Below are 24876 nucleotides of genomic sequence, written 5' to 3'. Positions count from 1 at the left end.
TCCTCATATGTTATACAGCCATGTTCAGTTTCCTTTGTTTACAGTGTGTCATTCAATAAACACAAGTGAAGTGAAAGATAAAGCTGATTTATGGTTAATTTTTACCTTCTCATGTGGTGTGTGCAACTGTTGTGTACTCACCAGGGTCAGGAAACATTTTAGTCACTGGTGATCACATCAGCAGTCAACTACATGAACTTGTAATGCAGGGGAAATATGGAAAAGAGTTGTCCTGATTTGAGGTGTATTATATCATTCGAGGTGTTGTTAAACCGTGAATCTGGCACGACAAAACTGGTGTTAAACTATCACCAACAGGATACATAAACATACATTCATTCAATAGTTTGTCACAGAATCAAAACAGTATTCCCTTCTTAGTGATTTTATGCACTGATCACAGTTTTATGAATGATCACACGCACTTTTCATAGAGACACTAGACTACAAGTGATTTTAATTTCAAAACCCAATTTCTGGATATGATTGCCTTTATACATATAGGTTGTGGCAACATAAAGGTTAATAAATCTGAAGATTTTAAGTCATTAGAGAATTTAAAAACAAAACATTAAATGCGAATTTGTGTTAAGATTATATGAACCCACAAAGATAAAACGATGAATACATTTTTATAACAATGCAACAATGGGAAAAGGTCTTTTTTTAAATTATTCCTCATGTCAAAGTTACGTGTCAAACATTTTGACTTGGTGTTTCATAATTTACTAAGTCAAACCAATGAGTGCATAGATACATGATATGTGTATGTAGTTCCTATATTACATTCATGGTGTGGAGAAATGCATGTCAAGAAATCTGCGGTGTCACGTGACAAAGTGACGTTTACACTCGGAACAGGAAGTAATCAAAACGACAACAAAAGCAGGTGCAGTACGTCAGCATGTGAATTGTGATAGTAGTTTGTCTTGTTGTGAAAGCTGAAATGAAAAACATTCCTGACAAGCTTTATGTTCTTGTTCGCTGCAGCAGTTTGGTCTGGTTAGCATTAGCCTATTAGCCTGAAGTACAGCAGCCTCTAATGTCACCTCTCTCTCTCTTTGGACCGCTGCAGCTGTTAATTAAATTATAATGGAGGCTCGCTTCACCCGAGGCAAGTCTACTATTTTGGAGCGGCCCCTGAGCCGACCCAAAACCGAGGTGAGTGTGAGCGCCTTCGCCCTGCTGTTTTCGGAGGTGGTGCAGTACTGCCAGAGCCGCGTGTACTCTGTGTCCGAGCTGCAGGCTCGTCTGGCCGCGCTGGGTCACCGGGTGGGAGGCAGCCTGCTGGACGTGCTGGTGCTGAGAGAGAAGAGCGGCAAGAGGGAGACCAAAGTACTGAACATACTGCTGTTCATCAAGGTACACCCTCACCTCAGTCTGTGTGTGCGTGTGTGTGCGTGCAGACTGCAGTGGGGTTTTGTGGATGTGGTGTGAGAAGTGCCACTACCATGCACTAGGTCAGGTTCCCATTCTAACATTTGAGGGGCAGTAGTGGAAGAAGTATTCAGATCCTTCACTAACGTAAAAGTAGAATTACAACAGTGTATTTAAACATAAAAGTCCTGCATTCAAACTCTTAAAAGTACTTAAAGTACCAAAAGTAAAAGTACTCATTTTGCAGAATGGCCCGTTTTAGAATCATATATATTATATTATTGAATTGTCATTATTGATGCATTAATGTGTACATCACTTTGATGTTGCAGCTGGTGGGGTTCATTTTAATTACTCGATATACTGGTATTTTAACACATAATAATACATCATATTTTATTATTTGATTTGTATTTGTATTAATAATCTAAATCTGTAAAGTCACTTGTAACTAAAGTTGTCAAATAAATATTGTACTAAAAGTATACAGTAAGTGTACAGTATTTGCTTCAAACCAGTATTGGAGTAGAAGTAGAAAGTAGCATAAAGCAGACACATACAAGGAATTTGTCTCTGGTTTCCAGTACTTCCCTCTGTAAATGTGAAGAGTTCCAAGAACAATGAACAGGAAGATGCACTAAACCTAACACTGGTGATCCTGGATAACTGGTCTCACAAGTATATCAATACAGCTATGACCTTGTTCATGTGAAAGAGGCAGAGTTCTGAATTGCGAGTCATTCATGCAACACCATCGTATCAGGAGCGGAGTATTTCATACAAGATGAAACAATGATTCCCGCCAATGGAAGTGAAGTTAGATGGAAGTAAAAACGCAAACAGATCCAGCACACAATCTATAAAGCTGTGAGATAAATGTGATCCCTGCTGTTAAAAGATAATGATGATAAGGTCTGTATTCCACCTTTTTTACTGGGGCTCGTCAATCCTATGCATCATTTACAACTTTATTTTTTATTTATAACATCAAATAGTAGTAAAACTGCAGTCAAATCATATTATTTCGGTCATATGAACAGTTTAATCTACTTTTTTTTATCACCATTATACTAATTAACTGTAAAAAGAGAAACACACTCGGCCCCAGCTGCAGATTTTGCAAACAAGACCTATGACTTTGCACTGATTAAAATATAGCCCTAAGTCAAGTGTCAAATGAGAGTTAAGTGTGCAATAATACAATCAATGAAGAGCTGTGATCTCAATACATTTGAATAATGGGAATTAAATTAAACATAAGTACATGACAGTTAGTTAGTATAATCCCAGTGTGCACCGCTGCCTACATCCTCCTCAGTCATTTGCTTTGTTCCCCACAGGTATCTGTGTGGAGAGCCTTGTTCGGCAAGGAGGCAGACAAGCTGGAGCAGGCCAACGACGATGACAAGACCTACTACATTATCGAAAAAGAGCCCCTGGTCAACACGTACATCTCTGTTCCTAAGGAGAACAGCACTTTGAACTGTGCAGCCTTCACCGGAGGGATCGTAGAGGCCATCCTCGCCCACAGCGGCTTCCCCGCCAAGGTCACCGTCCACTGGCACAAGGGCACCACGCTCATGATCAAGTTTGATGAGGCGGTGATCGCCAGAGACAAAGCACTGGAAGGCAGATAGGGGAGAGATTGGATGAGAGATTGAGAGGGTGTGTGGGCGGAGGTATGATGTTAATTGACTGCAGGAATGTGTGTAAGACAGCTGGAGACTCTGGTGAAGGAAGTGTAATAATTTAGTTTAAGAATGGTGGATTGTAAATTCACTGATTCAAGAGATCTTACTCTGCAAAATGAAAAGTAGAGTAGAACCGCAACCAACAATTATTTTCATTATTGATTAATTTGCAGATCATTTTCCTGATTGGTTGATCAATGGTTTGGTTTACTCTCATAGAAAACAAAAAAAAAAGTAGCAAATCATCACATTTGACAAGCTGGAACCTCTTTTTTTTGTAATTTTGTCGTAAAAAAGTAGTCAATCATCAAAATTATTGTCAATTAACTTTCCCTCACTCAACTAATCAATTAATGGACTAATCATTTCAGCTCTAAAGAAGAACATACTGTATACTGTTTTGAGTGTATTGAAGGTATCTATTGCTCAGACATATTTATTGATTCCACTCCTTTGCACTTTGCAGCGGAAAGTGAGACTCGACTTGCACATTCAGAATGTAAACGTTACACTAAAGTGTTTGTTTAGCTATCTGAAATAGTTGTTTAATCTTGTGCTGCTGATGAGGTTCTTGTTTTTTTTGTACAGCGTATTTGGCTGACACCAACAATTTCCAAACCAAACAACTGATCGTAAATCTTCCATTTCCCCATGTTACCATATTAGTCAGATAAAACGTGTGACTGCATCTGTATTGACAGGCCTGATGGGATAATAGCTGTATCCCTCTCAGACTGTCGACACATGTTTGTACTGTGGGATCAGCACAACACAGTCTAACAGGGATGAATCACAAAGGTGGGGCAGCTTTACTAGTCTCATTTTACACCTGAAATTAAAGCATTATGGTTGGCATGTGTGATTGGGCAATATAATGTTAATGCCTCTCCATTGCTTTGATAGAATGTAAATAAATACATGAAGGGATGTATTTTGAAGAGATATTTGTTCTTGAACTCTGAGAATAACAGTATTTAAATGTTATGTTTTCAGAAATCATGGGTGTTTTACCGTAATGGCTGATGCAACTGGAAAGTTAAGTGTTGGGAAAGCAGGGAGGGAAGGTGAGTCATTTGTCCAAGAGAAGAAAAATACAGACTTCTCACTCTGCTCCTGTTTCTGAGTACCACAGATTTGCGATTGCAAGGTATTAGACTAATGACACAGTTGAAGTCAGTTGTAAGAAATGGACTAGTTTTGTCTTTACCATTTAAACTTCAGTAGATCATGACAATTTTATTGACATTTGACAGTCACTAGACTTGTTTGCACAGTTTGTCCTGATTGATTGTGACAGAAAGTAATTGTAGCAAAGGTCAAATGAATTTGTATGTATTTCAATGAGTAATCAGAAAAACAAAGACCTGTATGTAATCCAGCACAACAGCCCTGTAGTGAATGCTGTCTTAATAGAACTTAATTTAAATTAATTTAAATTGCAACTGTGTTGAATTAAAGCCTGTTGGAAAATGTTTGTAATATTTCCAGCACCTCATTTATATGGAAAAGCAAAAATAATAGATCAGTTTACACTTCTGTCAAGGTTGCTTTCTCTAGGTTTGTTATTTTAATAATAGTACATATCCAGACGTTTTTAATTTGCATTTGGATCTGTATTGAATACAGTAAATACACATTAAGATAGACAATCATTCAATCTTGAAGAATAACCTGGTAGCAACTTGTACAACTACTTAAGTGAGTCACACTCATGACCCCTGTGTTACGGTCATTTAAATTTATATGGTGTTGAATAAACTTGAGGGTACTGTATGTACCAGATTTGGCCAAATTTAAATTCTTTTTGGAGCAGTTGTGAAAAAAGCTCAAAACCATGGGAAAACTTGAATCACCCCTGGGATCAATAAAGTATTTCTGATTCTGATTCTGATTCTGTCACAGTGTAACAGAAATATTATTATTAGTTTTTATTAGTAATGAACAAGCCAGCTGGGGCAGGCTTACATATCAGGCCACACAAGATACTTTTACAAAATAATGTTGTTCAGCTGTAAGTCATGCCTTGCACGGGATCAATTTATAAATCTGCTTCAAGTCCGTGTGGTGTATCCGCTGGCACTTGAGCATAGAGCTGTGAGTAACGTGATCACGTGGTGTCAGGCACGTGACCTGAGGGACAGGAAGAGCGTCGGAGCTGAACTAGCATCAGCAGAGCAGCTCTGTCCGGCTGCTGTTCCTGGACAGCTGTGTGCCGTGAGAGTTATAATCAGTTACTAGGACAGTAAAAACAGTTGGATACTCTGAGCGTTAGCTGTATGATTTACATATTTATTGTTATTTAAACGGTTAACTACATGGCGGCGACAGGACCCCAGGATTCAGGTAATGTAACGTTAGCTAGTGCCGACATTTAGTTAACGTTAACTTTTAAGTTTAACGTGTAACGTTGGCTAACTTGGCCGTTACTAATTTTTCGAGATTGTTTTGCTTATTAATATACTGTTTTGTTGTTTCTCTCCGGGATTTAGCTAGTTGTAGAGCTACCTCTTGGTATCTAAAATTTAGTTGTGTTGTTGAAATATCCACAACATTACAGCCAGCCGTTACTGTATTTCGGCCCTGTCATCTTCTGGGCAGCTGAGGTAGTCATCATCATCATCATCATCATCATCATGTGTGTTTTTCCCATCCTGTTTTTTTCGCTGTGACTCTGTATTTTGATCTCCACTTCTCCACCAGTCACGTCTTAATACAGAAACTTTGGCAGCACCATTCAGGCAGTGATGTGACTGGAATACAATAACATGAAGGCTGTCAGACATGGCCTCCTTTTGATTATCATACAGCAGTACAAACTAATAAATAACAGTTAGAGATAGTTATTAAATTATTGTTTTCTCCTAAAAATCATTGTACCTCTAAAGACTTTGTCAGCCTGCAAAGAGTTTACAAAAGTACAGTACCTGTAGTTAGGTTTATGCTCAACTACAGATATTGTATTAATTATTCTGTATTAATGGGGCAGAATAGAAAGCGACTACATTAGTGCTGAGCTGATTAGTTGACTAATTAATTAGTTGATTGACAGAACATGTATTATTATTAATAGTATTTTTTTTTTCATTTGACAATGCCAAAGTTTCACTTTTTCTAGCTTCTTAAATGGAATTTTTTTAATGACACTAATTGATAGTTTTAAATCAGCTGACTTAACATTAGTACTGATTGTGGAACTACTACATCTTGCCCCAGTTTAGAGGTTGCAGTGACTTTGGGGTTTTTTGGCCTAAAAGAGACTGTTAAGACTCAGGTGCTGCACCAGCCCCCCTTTCAGCAAATCTACTAAATCAAGCACATCTAAATGGCCTGACTCTGTCATGCATAATAATGGTTCCAACACCGTTTCATAAGCTCCTCTAATGCTTGGTTGACTCAGCAGTTTTTTGACAGATTGTATGGCTCCACTGATCATAGTGTTCCTCTGTACTGTGAGTGAGTTTTGAATTGAGTCGGAAAGTTCATTCTTGACCTTGAAAACAGTATTTTCATGAGAAAGATCTTAATTCAGGTAGCCTTTTCCAGAGCTTTTAAGACTGTAAGATGCGATTGTGAGCTCTGAAAAAAGATAGTAGTAGACTTTGAGTAACAATTATTTTGTCTGCTTTCAGGAGCTATGAGCCACACATACAGATTAAGGCCCGCTTTATGTAGCATCACACACAGTATGTGTTCAGTAAGTTAAAGGATCAGTTTGCCCAAATTATAAAAAGATTGTTTTCTGCCCCACCCCTAGTGGTATCGAGCTGTATGCAGAGCTTTTGAGGTATCTGTTTTTCTTTTTTTTTCTGCCACAATCCCCAGACCTCACTGTGAGCACTGGAACTACTTTGTAACTAAGAATTATGAACTCTTCTCCTTGCTTACCTCCATGGTATTGTGGTGGCAGCAGGATGCATATCTCAAAACCTCGGTACATAAAACCAAAACTATCTCCACTAACTACTAACATTAGGGGTAATAAGTAATTTGGGCAAACTGATCATTTAAAGCCATATTATCAGGCCTTTTTTTCTTCCTCTGATAATAACTCCTATGTTAAAACTGAACCAAATGCTCATGGTAAAGTGAAGTTTAACACATTGCTGCAAAAGAAGGATACATTTCAGTTCATAAAAAGTATCACCTCCCACTGACAAATAACCCAGAACATGGTTATCAGTCTGTCATCTTTTTTTGTTCAAGATATTTCCTCTAACTCCATTAAAGTGGAGGTTTTGGACGCTCACCCCGTGGGTGGCCTCTTGCTGTGGACTGCCAGACTTGATGTAAGCACAGATACCAAGTTGTTGACAGATTTCCAGTTACAGTAAGGATTTTGATCGACAGACATGTAGCTACATTAGTGTTTGTGCCAGGACTCAACAGGCGGTCGTGAACCGGAAGAGCCAGATACTTTCACAGATTCATTCACTTTGTGTCAAATCTGATGGCACGGTCAATGGCCTGCACCCACTTTTGTTTGTCTGATTGCTATCTGCCGTGACGATCGACACACTCTTCTGATCAAAGATATGTGTGCACTCGGTCTCCAGCCTATTGTCTGCATGAAATGTGAAGTGGTTGGATTCTTTCTGCTGTTTTTCATTCTTCTCACCGAGGCACGCAACCCCTGTCAAAGCCAGGGCACCTCGTCTTCCTCGTTTGTCGCAGAGTTAATTGAGATACTGTCAGTCTCTGCAAATTTTGTTGAAGCCAAGTGCTCACTTGGATGTTATTCATATCACCCTCACAGGTTAGAAACAGGTGTTGGATAATGTGAAAAGTGATCCCTATGAATATGGTAATATTGGTTTACTATAGGCAACCACCTGTGGTTATCATAAAACCTCAGGTTGCAGCTTATTTCCGAAGGTGAGTCTTGCACAGTAGACTAAGCTAACAGGCATTGAACAAAAAACAAAGTAAAGACTTGAGACTCAATTTGAGACTTAAACCATAAAAGGGTGTGACCAGCTAAACATGTAAAACTAATAAATCAATTGCCTCATAAGATAAGATCTGTAAAACGTGTAGCTGGACAGTTAATGTTGTGCTTTATTCAAGGCCCAACTGTATTTTTATTTTTTCCACATGAATAAAACTTAAAGGGGAACTTCACCCATTTTACACTTCAAAGTCTGTTTACAGGTGCTGGAGAGTTCTACTGCACACGTGAACTAAGTTGTATAAAGCCTTTTGTGACTCTTGAAAGTGAAAAAAATCTGATGATGAATTAGAAAGACGTGATCTTACCAGACCTCTGTAGCCTACTCTTCATCTCTGCTTGAGGCAAGCGGCTCGAGGCTACATTAGCCGCTACTCGCATGACTCACCGAATGTCCGACCAATTGATTGATTGAGTGGTGTTGTAGGTGCCAGGTTTTGACAAAGATCTTTCTTAAAAACTGTCCATAGTGAGTCTGACAATGTTATAGGAGTGCAATGCTAAATGCCATATCCAGATACATGGTTGAGGAGTTTAGAGATGGAAAATTAGCATTTTGTCAACTAATCATATTCTAAATATAAGCCTCTGTTTGTTCTTTGAAAAAATGAACAAATTCAAAACATAGGATTGGAACCAGCAGTCACTCCCAAATAGATTGGTAGACTGGTCTTAATACACACAGGACAAGAGATAAAACTGAGTAATAAACCATTGTTTGATTGCAGTGCCACAGAACAACGCGTGACAAGAATTATTTGGAGTTATGCCAGTCCCTTTCTGTGTAATTTCTGTGTCATTCTGTTGAACTTTCATCTTGTTTACACAGTTAGTGCTGACTAATATGAGCACTGGTGTTCTGTATTTTGCCCTGTTTCACTTCTCATTCCATTAGAAAACTCTGCTAAGCTGGTGGTTTGCTCTGCTGACTTATTGTGTCTGTTTGGATTCACCCTGACTCAGCAGTTCATCTGACCTTGCACTTATTGACTTTGACATGGTAAAAAGTAAAAGTATTCTCATGTCTGTCAAGTAAAGAATAGAAATCAAATGCCCTACAATCACATGTTTATACAGAATGGACACCTATAACCAGCATGACTAGTTTGAGTTTAGTGCCAACCCAACAAAACATGTGACAAGTATTAAGCATGATTAGCCTACTTTGCCATTTGTGGCTTTAATGGTCGTTTCCTACAAAGATATGACAAGTTCAGTGGTGGAAAGTAACTAATTACATTTACTAAAGTACTGTACTTAAGTACAATTTTCAGGTACTTTTACTTGAGTATTTCGATTTTATGCTACTTAATGCAACTCTGCGACATTTCAGTGGGAAATATTGTAGTTTTTACTCCGCTACATTTATATAACAGCTGGAGTTACTAGCTACTTTACAGATTCATATTTAACAACAAAACATATGATACTGTGCTATATATTAAACTATCCAACAGTATATAAAGTTAAATTATTATTAAAATGTGCTCCACCTCCACCAGCTGTAACATTAAAATGCAGTAATAGTATTCCATTAATATATATATCTATATATATATATATAGATATATATATAGATATATATATATAAAACCCTCTGAAATGGACCATTCTGCCCAACAAGAAACTTTTATTTTAATACTTTATATACATTTTGCTGTTAATACTTTTGTAATTTTAAGTGAAATCTTGAATGTAGAATTATTTTAATGGAGCGGTGTTGCTACTTTCACTTAAGTAACACACGTCGTAAACTTTATTGAATCAGGTAGTCTCATTGAGACTGAGATCTCTTCTTCAACAGAGGCCTGAGAACAAGAAGCATTCATGTGGTGGATTTATATTCCGTGTAACCTCGTACATACTCTCCTAAATTTCTGTTCTAACTCTTCTAAGACTTCTAAGATTAGTCCGCTCTTACCTAATCTTCCCAGGAATCTGATTGACTTCTCCTACTGCTGGTCATCTGCTACACTGATGTCAGCAGTAACTAGCAGCCATGTTACAGACTCTTTTGGACAATAGATTTCTCCTTTTGACTGTCACTGGTTGAAATACATGTCTACACTTACTGTAAGACCCATAGTTACTTATTGGCATCAGTTTATTTTCTGTATTTAAAGGGAACGAGTATGACTCTCAAAATGTAATAAGATAAGAAGCATAGCAGTGTTTTCAGAAGTCATTAACACTCTAAATACAACTGTAAAAATCAAATATTGTATACTTTTTATACTTTTTTATGCTCTGTACTTTGGAGGACAACCCTCAGCAACATATATTTCCATTAGTCCTTGTAGCTTTGGAGTTAAAAGGGTTGAATCACATGTGTAGCCGAGTTGAGCACATATTCAAAGTGCCAGAGGGGACAGAGCGGAGTAAAGCCATACACACTGAGAGACAAAGACACTGAGGTGAAAGCGGTAAAAAGCTGAAGGCCGACTGTTCAGGCTCGTGCACACATGTGGTGCTGACAGGATGCAGTCACTTGAAGTAGTGTCATTTAGTAGAAGGTGAAGTCACTTTGGAAGACGGCTCAATTCATGTGGTTGGTGCTTTACGCCTTAGCCAGTTGTTAGAGTCACATCTGTTGCACTGCACAATGGGGACTCTTGTCCTGGTGCTCGGCGTCTAGTTTTGCCTAATCACTGAATTGCCACGGACATTTGATTTATCTTCGCCCTGACATTCTTTAGCTTAACAGCCTTGTGACCTGTCTCCATTTATTCATGCCTCATAAACTGAACAATATTAAAGACCAGCTCCACTAACATAAAATAAACAAGACTAAAGCCACGGCAGCGGCTCTGTGAGTGTGCAGTGCTTTGAGCTAAATGCTAACATCAGCATGCTGCACAATGATTTATTGATCAGGCTTTAGTGTTGACACATACAGGATTTATACTTATTCTTTCCTTTCAGAACGAGAAGGCCTATGCTCCTCGGTGACTCACTACGGCTCCACAGACAGCAGCGGGGAGCATGACCATCCAAGTAACAGCCATGGCAACAACCATCACAACCATCGGGTTCCCACGGCGATGGCAGGTCATTGGGTCGGGGCTGATCAGGAGGAGGAGGCCATTCGCAGGAAGTTGAAATACTTCTTCATGAGCCCTTGTGATAAATATCACGCCAAGGGCCGCAAGCCTTATAAGCTGATCCTCCAGCTGCTCAAGATCATTATTGTCACAGCTCAGGTACATCACGTTACATCTAAATCCTGTATTGTAAATCTATGTATGTCATTGTAAATTACTAATAACATTAATAATTCATTTTTTTAAGAACAATTATCATCTACAGACATACAGTATATGAGATACTGTGTGAAACCCGAATACATTCTGCAGTCAGACATGTATAAAGGCATTCTTTTTTACTGTATTTGTTAGTGCACAACTCATCTATACTTTGTGGATCAGAGCTGTCAGTGATTTATGTGCAAAAACACACAGAGAACATTCTGATTATGAGATAGACGAGCCATAAATTATAACATATTTCTCAAACACAAGCATGCAGTTTGCAGAGATGCACCTGGAACATACAGCCTCAGGGTTCATCTTTGTCCCCACTCCTCCTCCTGAGATGTCTCACTCTCCCCTCACTCCTTTTCTTTTGACCCTCCCCTCTTTGCTGCAGTTGGTGCTGTTTGGCCTCAGTAACCAGGTGGTGGTGACCTTCAAGGAGGAGAACACCATGACCTTTAAGCACCTCTTCCTCAAAGACTACGATGAGTCCTTAGACGACTCCTTTGCTGTTTACACACAGAACGACGTCTACGACCACATCTTCTACGCCGTGGATCAGGTGAGCCCTGAAGAAAACGGAAGAGCTGCTTCAATATATGAAACCACTTTTTAGAATAGTGCTCTAATTTTATAAAAAATAATCAATATTTTATTATTTCCCCACCTCAAATTATGAATACAAACTTTGCATACAGAATTGATGTACATCCTCGTTGAACAAAGCAATATAAAGATACAGTTGGCTAAATACAGCTGTTTGCAGGGGCCAAACAAAAGCACATTAAACAGTATAAACTGCACACAGGTACACTGAAGATATTCCTACCTACTGATCAGTTTTCATCACAACGGGTGTAAGTATTGCTACTACCTGTGACAGTACACCTTCACAGCCAAATGGTTTGCAATAAGTACTCCGAGTGTTCCTCACAGAACTCAAGGATGTTAAAACTATTCACTCACTAAGAAACTGATATCGTGAGAAAAATGATTTTATGTAAATTATGCAGTGTCCATTTATAATTTTCTGCTCACCTATTGGCTTGCAGCTGGGACATAATGTGACATAATCAAGATTGTGCTCTACTTTGTATATACCATACAATACTATATGTGATATGAGGGCCTCACCGCTGTTGGATTAATGGTTTGGATTATGAAAATCTTCTTGAATAGTTAGGACTGAATCAGTTGCTGAGTTGACAAAAACCATTTTGGTTAAGCACAAAATAGAATCTTTCATCGAAAAAAATTGACCTGACTACATTTGTTAATGTTGTCTAAATTGGCAAAAATGTGACTACTACTTTGGCTGCTACTGGAGAAAGAGGGATTATTAAAAACAGCTAGCATGTACATTGACTTGTTTTGTACCTTTTTTAAGCAATTTTTATCATGAACAGGCAAAGCAATCCAAAAATACAGCTCACTTCTTGTTTCTGGGTCTTTACTGCCAAATGTATTTGAATGTCACAACCAAGTGGTTTGGAGTATCAACAACACTAATAACAATCTACGGGGGGGGCTTTGAGTGAAATGCTAACATCAGCTTGCTGACATGCTCGCAATGACAATGCTAACATGCTGATGTGTAGCAGGGGTAATGTTTACCAACTAAGTTTAGCATGTTAGCATGTTAACATTTGCCAATTAGTACTAAACACAAAGTACAGCTGAGACTGATGGGAATGTCATTACATTTGCAGGTATTTGATTATAAACAAAAGTACTTGACAAATTAGATTTGTAAACTAATGACGGTGCTAGATGAAAAGTCCACCAAGGTTATTACAATTCATTCTGAGGTGGACATGAATATCTTTACCTATCTTTTCATGTCATGGTAATCCATCCAATAGTTGTCGAGACATTTCACTTTGAACCAAAAATTCATAGTGGCTGTGGTGCCAGTGGAAAAGTCATGAGTTCACCAAATATACATTAGGATATATGCATGTGCAAAGGTTTGTACCAATTTATCCAAAAGCTGTCGCATACCGTGTGTGGGAGTGTTCCTGTTTGTGTTCAGCTCAGCCTCTGACTGAACTCTTTCTGTTATTTCCCACCGGTCCCTCCTCTCCCTCGCTCCTTTTTCCTCTTGTCTCTTTACGTTTTATGAAGTAGAATCATAAAGATACACACACAGTTTTTCGCTCAAGTTGAAACATTTCCAACTCAGTTATTCTCCTCTCATCCTCTCCCCAGTATCTGGCCTTACCAGAGACCACCGTGGGACACTATGCATACGTCTATGGTGTTGGTGTGAATGGCAGTGCGCTCTCCCTCTGCCAGCAGTACTATAAGAAGGGACGCATCGACCCAGCCAATGACACCTTCAGTATAGACCCGCTCGTCATCACAGGTACATGAACTACACTGTACAATGTGAAGGAGATATTGCTGTGATTTCCACTAACATTGCTAACAGAAGTTTTGTGAAAGAACAGTTCACATTTAATGGTGGGGCTGTAATGAGTATATGGAGATATGTACCATTGTATGGGTTTAGTTTTGCAATCTTTGCCAGAATTGAATGGGGTTTAATTGTCACATCACATAAAGTGCACCGTGAGCGTTTGTTCCACGGCATGTTAACCAGAGCAGATAACAGATGATAACTCAAGGTCAAGGTCACTGAAAAACACAACTACCCGCTTCCCTTTTATACAAAAACAAACACGTGAAAAAGTGGAAATAGTGTTGCAGAGGTGAACTACATGAATAATAGATTGTCCTAAAGAGGTTTGTTCATGCATAGTTTGCATATAATTTGGTTTAAAATAGTCAGAGGTCAAGCAGAGATACGATTATCTGCAGACAATCCAGGGTGACAGTTGTTGCCTGAGGGAGCAACACAACCTCTTTCATCACTTCAAATGGAAACATCTGAGTAGGAGAAATGATTGAGGACTGCACTTTGGCTCTCACAGTAGTAGCTACCAGAGCTTTTTTTAAATAATTAAAAATAACCATAACTCCAGGAAATAAACAGTTACAATCCCAGAGTCTTGTATTGCCTTTCAAATCACATTCTACTTAAATTATGAGGTGGAAATACACAGTGATAGGTCATAACATGCAGCCTCATAATTACAAGATCAGGATCTCATCATTACGAGAAAAGTATCTTGTAATTATGAGATTTTTTTCATGCACACTCCTGCTGACCTGCTTGAAGGTGCTCAGCGTTCCTTCAGGAGCAGCAAAAACATTATGGGATGCTTCATGGATACGTCATAAGTCATGCATCTGAAATGAATCACGCATGCAATACAATGTGATTAAATACGTTTACAGTAGCAATATAGCAATTTTCCACTGCACCTAATCAGGTCACAGAGTCTGATTAGTCACAGAATAAGTCAAAAGTATTTTTCTTTGGTAACTGCAATGAGCTTCCATAGATTGCACCTTTTAGGTCCATGTATTGATATTTTAAGCATCCCTGTATGTAAGCATTTAATTAATGTTTTTTATAATATGATATATAATGCAGTTGTAAGCAGATATAGGTGTTTATTAATGTATATGTCAAAACAACTATAACTCTTCCTGTGGGCACCCATGAGGGCAGGCTGCTGTATAAACAGATAATGAATGACAACATAGTAATAGTAGAAGTTGTAATAATATAACATATGTTGTGATAGGAGATGTAATAATTGTTGAAAATTACTGTACATCAATAAAGACTTAGAATGTCCTCACATCTACTGTTAAAAAACATTTATTAAATGTTTATATTCTGCTTATAAATGCTAAATGTTAAAGTATTGTAAGTGTTACAGATTACTCTTTGTTACCAGCATTTTTGTTCATGTTCATGTGTTATTTATGTCATACACACAATTCCAATGAGAGAGGGTGTTGCATCCCCTCAGAGTTTCTTACTTCCTCAAATCAATGCATTTTTGAGTGAAATTTGACTAAATTAAGAGGAAGTAAGAACAGTGGAAACAACTTCATATTAAAATCTTTCTTCACTTCATGTCACATGTATGTCAAATGCGTCTTTGTGATCTGCTACTTCTAATAACTCTGATAAGATTTCATACTTGTTTTGTTTAAGTTGTACTCACTATGTAGAGGAACAGCAAAATGTCAGGAAACTCTTCAGTTTTTCAGTATATGCCAATATTTACCCAACATGGCTGTTCTCTGTCCTTTCTCCACTATCTTCAGAGTGTGTAGGTGTGAACCCACTGTCGGTCCCTCCAGCTCCGCTCACCAGCAGCTACAAGAACTTTACACTCAAGTTCCACAAGTAAGGCTTCATTTTTCACATGGCTTCGGCTTCTCCTCGTTTGGCCTCTGTTGGTGAGATTTATCTCTGTAGTATCTGATGATGACGTTCAACATGCCACTTATCTCTGCTGCACACGCACACTCAAGCATGTAACACTAACACAGGTTTCTGTAGAAAAACAAAGTCACTTCATTTTGGCAACATGAAATGTCTGTTTCTGCCTCCCAATCTGTGTCTGTTTCCCTCTCAGTTACCATCTGTTTTTTCTTTTTTTCAAGGTTCATTAATGTGACCATAGAGTTCCAGTTGAAGGCGATCAATATACAGACCATCATCAACAATGAGATCCCAGACTGCTACACTTTTTACATAACGGTGAGCCATAAGGGCAAGGACATCCAGAGGTGGATGGCAGGTTGGTTAGACAGGCTGCCTTGTTCTCAAGGAGTTGATGGTTCAGTTCCCAGCACTGCTTACTCATACTTGAGGTATCCAGGGGCAGTGATATTTATGTGTATGATAAAGTTTGGTTTATTTAACTGCTGAGCTCAACAAAGTGTTATGTGAAAATTACAAAACTACATGTCCTGGTTGAGGCATGTCTTCACAATCTTTGTTCTGGTCATCATAATGAAGAACAGAGGTTTCTGGTTATTTGGGCGTGTGGTCAAAAGTTCAGTAAAAATTACTTCACCTGAAAGGGACTGACTCCAGAGGTCCCAACACTATTCTACATTCAACACTGATCCAATTTATCCTTGGTGAAGGATACTCATTAAATGTCAAGTCTGGTTTTCATAATGTAACACCTGGGGCTGATTTTACAAGGGTACTTTACACATTTTAGACCCGCATAATGTAAGCTCCTGTTCATGACATTAAACCCCTCAAATTTCGAGAAATATTAGAGAAGACATGACCTTGTATAATTTCCCCCCGGGGATCAATTAAGTATTTCTGATTCTGATTCTGATTCTGACCTCCGTGTTCAATGGTAGCTGCATTAAACAATGAAACCCCTATCTGTATTTCATTATAAAAGTTACAGTATACAGTTGCAAAGGATATGAACTGTCTGCTTGTGGTCTCTCCTCTAGATAGTCCTGGACAACAAGGCTCACAGCGGCAAGGTGAAGATCCGGTTAGAAAACCAGGCGTCCATAAAGGAGTGTAAAGACCCGAGCGTCTCTGGACACGGTGAGACCCCAGATGCGGGAGTGGATGTGACTCTTGAAAAGAGGAGAGAACCGCAAGTAACATAAGACTCGCAGCAGTCATAGAAACGCTGCAGCAGTAGTAAGTGTCGTGGGAATTTCAGGAAAAACAGAAGACAGTAAGCAACTGAAAGATGACACTAAAGTAGCAGCAAGCTAGCAAAGGTGTTGAGGAACAAAAAAAATAAATGTATGTTAAAAGTTGCTTTCAGTTATTTATACACCACCAGCAGTACTTATCAGTCACAATACTAGTACTACCACTATATGTAACTAAAACACTGCTAACAGCTCTTCTTTCTCCCTTTAAACCCCCAGCTGAGAACTACACACGGGTAGCGTTTGATGTGGCTGTGGCTTTGGTGTGCATGCTGTCACTGCTGCTGTGTGGACGCTCCATACTGCGAGGCATCATACTGCAACAGGTACGAAATGTTCGAACAGAATGAGAGCAGCACAAGCACTCGTCCATGCAGAGTAATGGTTGGGATGGTCAGGCTTAAATCAAGGGAAAATGTGAGTCGGTAGACTGAAGATGTAATCATTTTTAAATTGTATTTATTGACTGTATATGAATGTCCTGTTAATAAACCCTTCACTACATCTAATTCCTCTCTGTCTGTCTCTGGTGGTTTATCAGGAGTTTGTGCAGTTCTTTAGGGAGAGTCTGGACCGTAAAGTGTGCTGGGCCGACAGGATGGAGTTCATCAATGGCTGGTATATCCTCCTCATTGTCAGCGACATCCTCACCATCACTGGCAGTGTCATCAAAATTGGCATTGAGTCGAAGGTGTGTCCTGCTTAGGGAAACCCCCTTAAGTTACAATATCTGCTATAGCTTTTCGTCGCGGTTAGTCGCACAGAATTCAACAAGCTTTTAGCTGATGCCAGTGAGCCAGTTAATCATCAACATAGCAGTTGTGCTGCCTGTATCCATTAAGTATCTTTTCTTCTCTCCTGACAGAATATGTCCTCGTATGACTTGTGTGGCATCCTGTTGGGAACCTCCACACTCTTGGTGTGGGTTGGAGTAATTCGCTACCTCACGTTCTTCCAGAAGTACAATGTAAGTCACAGAAACACTAAAAATGTTGCAGGTTCCTGTGGATTTAATAACTTGTCAAAAGGTGAGAAAATGCTCCTCTTAATGGGTTGATGTAATTTATGTAATGTAATAAATGCTGTTAATGTAGTCTCTCTGCTCCCTCTCACATTGTAATGTGATCTGTGTGATGTCTCATTGCCTCCCTTAGATCCTAATCGTGACTCTTCGAGCAGCGTTCCCCAATGTGATTCGTTTCTGCTGCTGCGTGGCTGTCATCTATCTGGGCTACTGTTTCTGTGGCTGGATCGTCCTGGGACCATACCACGTCAAGGTGAACAAACTTCAACTCTTGTAGACAGGGTTGTGATAATTTGGTGCACTAAATCCACTTAAATTTGCAATAACTTAACTAATTATTACTAATTATTTTGGTTTGCAAATCTTATGGCTCTCTTTTTAAGTATATGAAAATACAGCGGTCCTATCTTGAATCACACAACCAGGTTTCAACTGGTCCCCTCTCTCAGTGATGAATCCCTGTTCCCACATGAAACTCTCTTTGTGGACACTTCTCCAACCACAGACTGATTCTGAAACTTAAACCACAGAAAACTGGACTTGCTCATAGCTGTCGGCTCTCTCTTCCCCTAGTAGACGTCCAGAGTTGGTGTATTATGCACAGTTTTCAGAACCTTGTTTACTGTAACTTAAAGCTTTACTTGCCGTATAAACAAGTTCATTTTCTTAACGTTAGCAGAGGTTTGATTACTGTTTTCTCTCCCTCAGTTCCGATCTCTGTCCATGGTGTCAGAGTGCCTGTTCTCCCTCATTAACGGGGACGACATGTTCGTGACGTTCTCGGAGATGCAGGAGAGCAGTACTCTGGTGTGGCTGTTCAGCCAAGTGTACCTGTACACCTTCATCTCCCTCTTCATCTACATGGTGCTGTCGCTGTTTATCGCTCTCATCACGGGAGCCTACGAGACCATTAAGGTACTTGACTTAAATCAGGTTGTCATATCTGTTTTCCTGACTGCCAGAATGGTACAGCTACTGAACAGGAGAATACAGAGGATTAAAATAGAATAAATAATAATAATAATGTATACTCGTTGATTTCCACAGCATCAAACCCAAGAACCCATCCACATCACAGACCTGCACGCCTTCATAGCAGAGTGTACGGACGCACCAAACTCTGGGAAGTTCAGGGGTCTGGAGACTTCGCCGTGCTCCTTCTTCTGCTGCTGTGACAGGTGAGGGGGGGGGGGGGGCAAGATCAACAACAACAACAACAATCATCTCCATGTGGTGACAACAGATGATCGATTGATGAGGACTGAATAATTGTTGACATGTTGCAAACACAATAACAGACAGTAGCAGCAAAGGAAAAGGACTCAAACCACAGTTGTTGTCACAATGTGTTACAATGTGTCAGGTGTCCTACTCGTTAAGGCAGATACCATGTAACTGTAATGTCTCCAGTTTGATTCTGCCTTTGTTGCATGTTAAACACCCCCAAAAAATGTTTTTTTCACATGACAACATGGGTTTGTAAGTATTGTGAGATTTTTAAAATGTATTTTATATAAATAAAGCTGGTGGTATTGTTATTCTGTTCGTTGATGTGCATGAGTATTTTGTCCCTTTGACCTTGTGTAAAAATAATTAAAAACAAAAATGTATTTGGAGGTAGAGTGAGTGCTATGGATACATACTAAATATATATAAATACCATCATTATGTCACCCTAAATAAGAATATATGCTTATGGTGTAAAATATTATGACTATAGAAAATCGTTACATCTGTCTTTGATTTCCCCCAGAACGACGACATACGAGGACGCCCTGCTGGTGAACTGAAGCTGACCTTGGTGACCTCAGAAGCCTCACTATCCCCCCCTGCTGAGCACAGGGATACGCTGCACACTCCTGACACCCAGTGTCTCTGTACCAACATACGCCGTATCTGGGTCAACCCTCAGCACTCCTCTGAAGGAGGAGCCACCGTCAGCTGGACCAGCACTCTGCAGAAGGAATGTGTAACAACAGTCTTCTTATCAGACCTCTTATTTTTCCTGTCCTCGACTCCACGAAGAAGAAACTGCAGGCTGATGCAGGACTGGACCTCTCCTCTGTATGAACAGGACTCAGGCAGCATGATGGATAACTAATGCACAGACATTTCTCTTGTTCCTTGTTGGTTTTTTAAAACAAAACAGTGTTTTTTTCTTATGTATTTAATGATGCACAATGCTGAACCAGGAACGGGACCTATTGTCAAGGTACTAAGTGGGTACAGGTGCCATGATGACAACTGCAGTAGTGCGTACATGGTGCCGTTTTTATTTTTGTGTTTTTCCTTTTATAGTATTTCAAAATAAGTTACCTCTTGAGGGCAGGGCTCTTAAATTGAGGCATTTGTACATCTCACAAAACGCATCCAACAACATATCATTTTTTCTTACTCATTATTCTGAAATACCATAATGTTACACTTTAAATGCATTCTTTGCTCCAGAAACCACCTGCCAGAGGACACTAGAGTCAAATCACAATGGGAAATGTAAATTCATACAGGAAAATCCACCTTTTAGAAGTCTTGTGTTTTTTAGACAATCAGGGAGATGGCTTCCATTACAATATTGGCACAGAGGACCACAAACAGACATACAGTATGAAGTTTCAGGCGTGGAATTGATTAGTTTACTCTCCCATGAGCTGCAACACCAGTATAAAGTTTCTAACAGTCTCTTTGGCTGCGCTTCTACTGCACAAGCATCACGTTGCCTTCAGATGTGGATACTATAGTTGTGTTTTTATTGTTGCACTTGGTTGCTGTAGTAGATTGTGTGATGTGTTGCATTTATCTGAGTAATGATCAATATAGTTCGCTAATGAAGCACTCAACTTTGCCTGTGGTTAGTTGCAACAAGGAAAGCTGTTCTCCGGACCCATATGCTTGTTTCTTTAATGATGCCAAAGTATGTCAAGAAACAAAACAGTTCATCTATTGTTTAGAAGTTAGAAATGTTAGCCCCCTTTCTTTATCTCTTTACAACACTGATGGCAGTCTGCAAACTGTATCTGACTTGTTTTAAGAGAAAATTACTTGAATTGCCTCACAACGTGGAGCTGGGTTTAGTTTAGATAACAAGAAGACAGCTTAATGAAGGCAGAAACATAATTGTAGCTCTGTAATAATGTCCTGTCATACTGAATCATGTTGCTTTTAGTCCATTTGTTGTTTTCCTAATGATGTCTGCAGCCCAGTGACTGGATCTTGAGTTTCTTTTTCTTTGTACCGCATCAAACGCACAATAGCTAAAGGAGTCTCACAGTTTGGACTCCAGAAGGTGTTTTTTTGTTTTTTTTTGTAAAGGAGAGATGATCTGTGATCTCTGGTCCAAGCTGTAGCGGGTTTTCCCAGTCATCTCATATTCTAGTCTAATTAGCCAGCAGCGTCACATTGAAGCTAAATATGCTATTGGACTTTGGATCGACTTTGGCAAACGTGTGCCAAATTTATCATGGCCTTAACTTTAAATGGTATGACATGCATGTATATATTATTAGTATTACCTAGATGTACCTTTCCTATAGTTTGATGGTATGTGTTTTATACAATGATCTGCACTTGAATTGTACTCACCACTGCAAACACAAGGGACATGAGTTGTCCTGAAGTTATCTACCTGGTGTCATATATAATATATATTGCAAATCTACTGATTAAATTTTTCCCGGATCATCTTCGATAATAAAACAGTTTTATTTCATTTTGTATCATGATCTTAGTTCATCTACAGTATCTTGACTTGGGGTGCAGTTCCTCTGGATTGTCAGAAGAGGGAGCGAGTTCATGTGTCTGTATATGGATTGCATGCAACACTGTGCCAAAGGACTACAAGTTTATTTTTCTACTTTGTGGGCAGATTTTAAAAAAGGCACATGGAGCATCTAAAAGAAACTATGATTATTGTTTTTTGCAAATAAATCTAACACATAGTCAAACACAGCTGCTGTGAAAACTCTGCATGTTTTAGTTGAGACGCTGCAGCACAGAGCGTTCAGAGGGGAAATTACAATTCTGGATCTTTTCTTCAGAGCAGTCCGATATGATGAGCTCATTTCCTGGTTATTGAGCTTTCCAAGCGAGACTTGGCAGCTGATGTAGCACATCTCTGCCTTCCACCCACTTAACCTAATACCATCATACATTATGTACTGCTCAAACGGTGCCTTGATGGTTCATGTCAGACTGTGAGAGGGAAGCAAAGGTAGTTGAAAAATGTTTCTTTCATTTTCTCTCATTTTCATACAGGATGTGTGTGTGTGTATTTGCTGGACTACTTTTACTTTTGATGCACAAAGAAAGCCCAAAGGGAATGTCTTGCTCCAGAAGCCGCTAATGGTTCAGTTGTAGTTTCAGTGTGCTGATGTCAGGTGTGGTCCTTTGTTGATGCCAGTTTGATCTTAAATTGAAATGTGCTCCAGTTACTTGTTACGCTCTGTTTGAAGTTCAGGGCCTTTTATATCAACAAAGCATCTCTGATCAAAAATGCAGGCCTGCAGCTGCAGCAGTTTCCTTTTCCTGTCTTATATCTTACATAATGAGTCACTGAATCTGCGGCCGCCTGAGTTTGTGTTTGGTGTGTCAGTCTGTCCGTTTGTGTGCCTCGCAGTGTGTGTTTTGTGCCACGGGCGGTGTGTGCAGCTGTCTTCACCACAAGGTGTTTGGGCAGATGGGTGACCAGACCACACTAAAGAAACAGGTTTAAAAGAAGCCAAGTCTGTGTATGAAAGCTCTGTAGATTAGCAGTCCATCCTAATTCTGTTAAAGTTTTTTTCTTTACCCAGAGCCTACGCTGAGCCACACCCTTGTGTAACAACATTACGAAGCAATCTGAAATGGACGGGCAGGATGTGAGGGGATTTGGTAGCTTTTTCAGCCATTAGTGCCTAGGTTAGTCAAATAAAAGAAGGAGCCTAAAATGGTTGGTTTACTGACATACTTCTGGTGGATCTACACCACAGAGCCAGCTTCCTGCTGCTTTTAAACTTGTTTTTAAATGATACAGCAGCAAATTCGTTTTAACACCCAAACTGCTCGCTAACAACAAGTTTGAAGTTGAAGAATTAGTGAAACTTTAGGGAGAGTGTTGGGTTTTCCCCCTCGCTCTGGCACAGGGCCCCTAGCCGACTGGAAAGGCTGACAGGCTGCTGATGAAACAGCTGCCAGAGTCCTGTAAAGAGCAGGGATGGAGAGGCCGAGCTGAGACGTGACTCACACACTCTCACTCCTCACGTTGAGATTGTGTAGACTGACGAGTCCGCGGTTGATGATTTCTGGTGAGCCTTCATTCCTCGCTTCACTCACAGAGGTTTAGATTTCTCTTTGCCGAAGGCTTTTTCTGTTAGATGTCTCCATTCTTTCTCCTCGTCTCTGAGTTTTATTAGAGAAAAAAACAACAGTTAATGTCAGATGTCTTGACCCATTCACTCTTTCTCTCTCTGTGAGTTGCAATAGTCTTTGTCTGTCTTCTCCCTTTTCATTGATTTCTATTGTGGCGCCTGCAGCTGCAGCTCAACATTTAAAAAAAAAAGCATTCAACTGGCAGCTATTGTGGGTTTGTACCATAGGGAAGTGGACACTGTGCTAAAATACAAGAACAGAAAATGAACTATGTACATTTTATCGAAACTTTCTTCACTCTGGAAGAATCTGTTTTATTCAGGCATACTCTCAACTATCCAAATCTCGGGAAACAGGAACAGAAAACCCTTTGTGTGTGAAGAAGGAAGAATTTTACTCATTCAACTTGGTGTCTCAAATTTCATTTTAAGAGAGAATAAACATGTGGGTGGAAAAAAAAATACAAGGTGTATGGAGTATCAGTGCTTTGTTGGAGCTACAGCTGCTAAACTTTTCATGCATAGATCCCCCAGATAGAGATTCTTGGGAACTCTTGTTTGATGAGATTGCATTGCTCCTCCACCTTTTTTGTCACTTGGTACAGAATTAGACAGAATCACACACTTAACCTGTAGAGGAAGTTGTTTCACATGGTAGAGCTGCTGTTCCATGTGATTTTACCAGCCAAGTAATAATAATAAAGTTGAAATTGAATTATAAACACAAGGACAATAACATTGTAAACATTTTAATTAAAATCTAAATTTTAAATATAAAATGGTAAAAGCACATTGTGCATAATGCCTCTGCCTCCTACTTGATAAGACACCATGAGCCCAATTTGAGATGTTTTTTATTGCTGAACATAATTTATATATAACATATAATAACATATAGTCCCTGCTGGAGATTAGTGAAACTGTTATACTTGTTATCCTGTCTTCTGTAGACAGGATATAATATATATTCTTTAGACAGAAATACAGCATATCCAGGTTATCTCAGTTTAGGCTTGGACACTAAAAATTGCACCCAGTTACAAACTGGGTGCAGAAATGCATAAGCATTTACTGGGTCAAAGGAAATAATGGTGTTAGTTGCATTATGGTAAATGTAAGCTCCTGTGTTTTTGAAGTTTGATCCATACTAGGGACAAAAATCAGGTTATCACTGCCTCTCAAATTTTTACCATTCTTTGCTGTGTCTCTTGTGAGTCCTCCAACTTTACGGAAGTGCAAAACTAAATTGCTGGAGTAGCCACTTTTCACTTGCTTCCTGTTTGACAATTGAGCTTGAGGATATTTTGCTGATTCTTATGGAACTAAGTTATTTAGGGGCAGAATTCATCTGTGAAAGGTATAATAAAAACAAAGCTGTATTACATCTAGAATAAGCGCTCGCTGTCGTCAGTTTTTAAACAATTAATTTAAACAATGAAATTAAGCTGCTCCTCACTCGCCAGAACACTCTTCCTTGCACCCCTAGGTGGCCCCGGACCCCCCCCCCGCCGCCGCCGCCGCCGCACAGGACAGAGCTCGAGTTTGGTTTGAATTTGACGTCACTCCTGTTTTGCATAACCACCAGTCTCGCGCTTTTGATTGGACCGCACGCGGGATTTAATCTGCATTTTCTTTCATGACCACCACGTTTCGCCTTCAATCTGCTGCCGGACTCCTCTGTCAC

General features: G+C 39.4%; 2 protein-coding genes across 2 annotated transcripts; both read left to right on the top strand.

Moving 5' to 3' along the window:
• The first annotated feature begins 998 nt into the window (after positions 1–998).
• trappc5 (trafficking protein particle complex subunit 5) lies at positions 999–3047 on the top strand. Its single transcript, XM_070913946.1, has 2 exons — positions 999–1362; positions 2718–3047. The coding sequence occupies exons 1-2, from the start codon at positions 1093–1095 to the stop codon at positions 3012–3014; spliced, it is 567 nt and encodes a 188-aa protein (XP_070770047.1). The 5' UTR covers positions 999–1092; the 3' UTR covers positions 3015–3047.
• A 7903-nt stretch (positions 3048–10950) lies between these two features.
• On the top strand, positions 10951–19714 carry mcoln1a (mucolipin TRP cation channel 1a). Its single transcript, XM_070913935.1, has 13 exons — positions 10951–11213; positions 11659–11826; positions 13473–13629; positions 15450–15531; positions 15792–15888; positions 16611–16710; positions 17046–17152; positions 17368–17517; positions 17692–17793; positions 17981–18103; positions 18559–18765; positions 18898–19028; positions 19604–19714. Exons 1-13 carry the CDS (start codon positions 11055–11057, stop codon positions 19638–19640), a joined length of 1620 nt encoding a protein of 539 aa, XP_070770036.1. The 5' UTR covers positions 10951–11054; the 3' UTR covers positions 19641–19714.
• Positions 19715–24876: the final 5162 nt, after the last annotated feature.

Source organism: Enoplosus armatus, chromosome 2, assembly GCF_043641665.1.
Source record: "Enoplosus armatus isolate fEnoArm2 chromosome 2, fEnoArm2.hap1, whole genome shotgun sequence".
Taxonomy (NCBI): domain Eukaryota; kingdom Metazoa; phylum Chordata; class Actinopteri; order Centrarchiformes; family Enoplosidae; genus Enoplosus; species Enoplosus armatus.
This window is presented reverse-complemented; position numbering and strand designations above follow the sequence as displayed.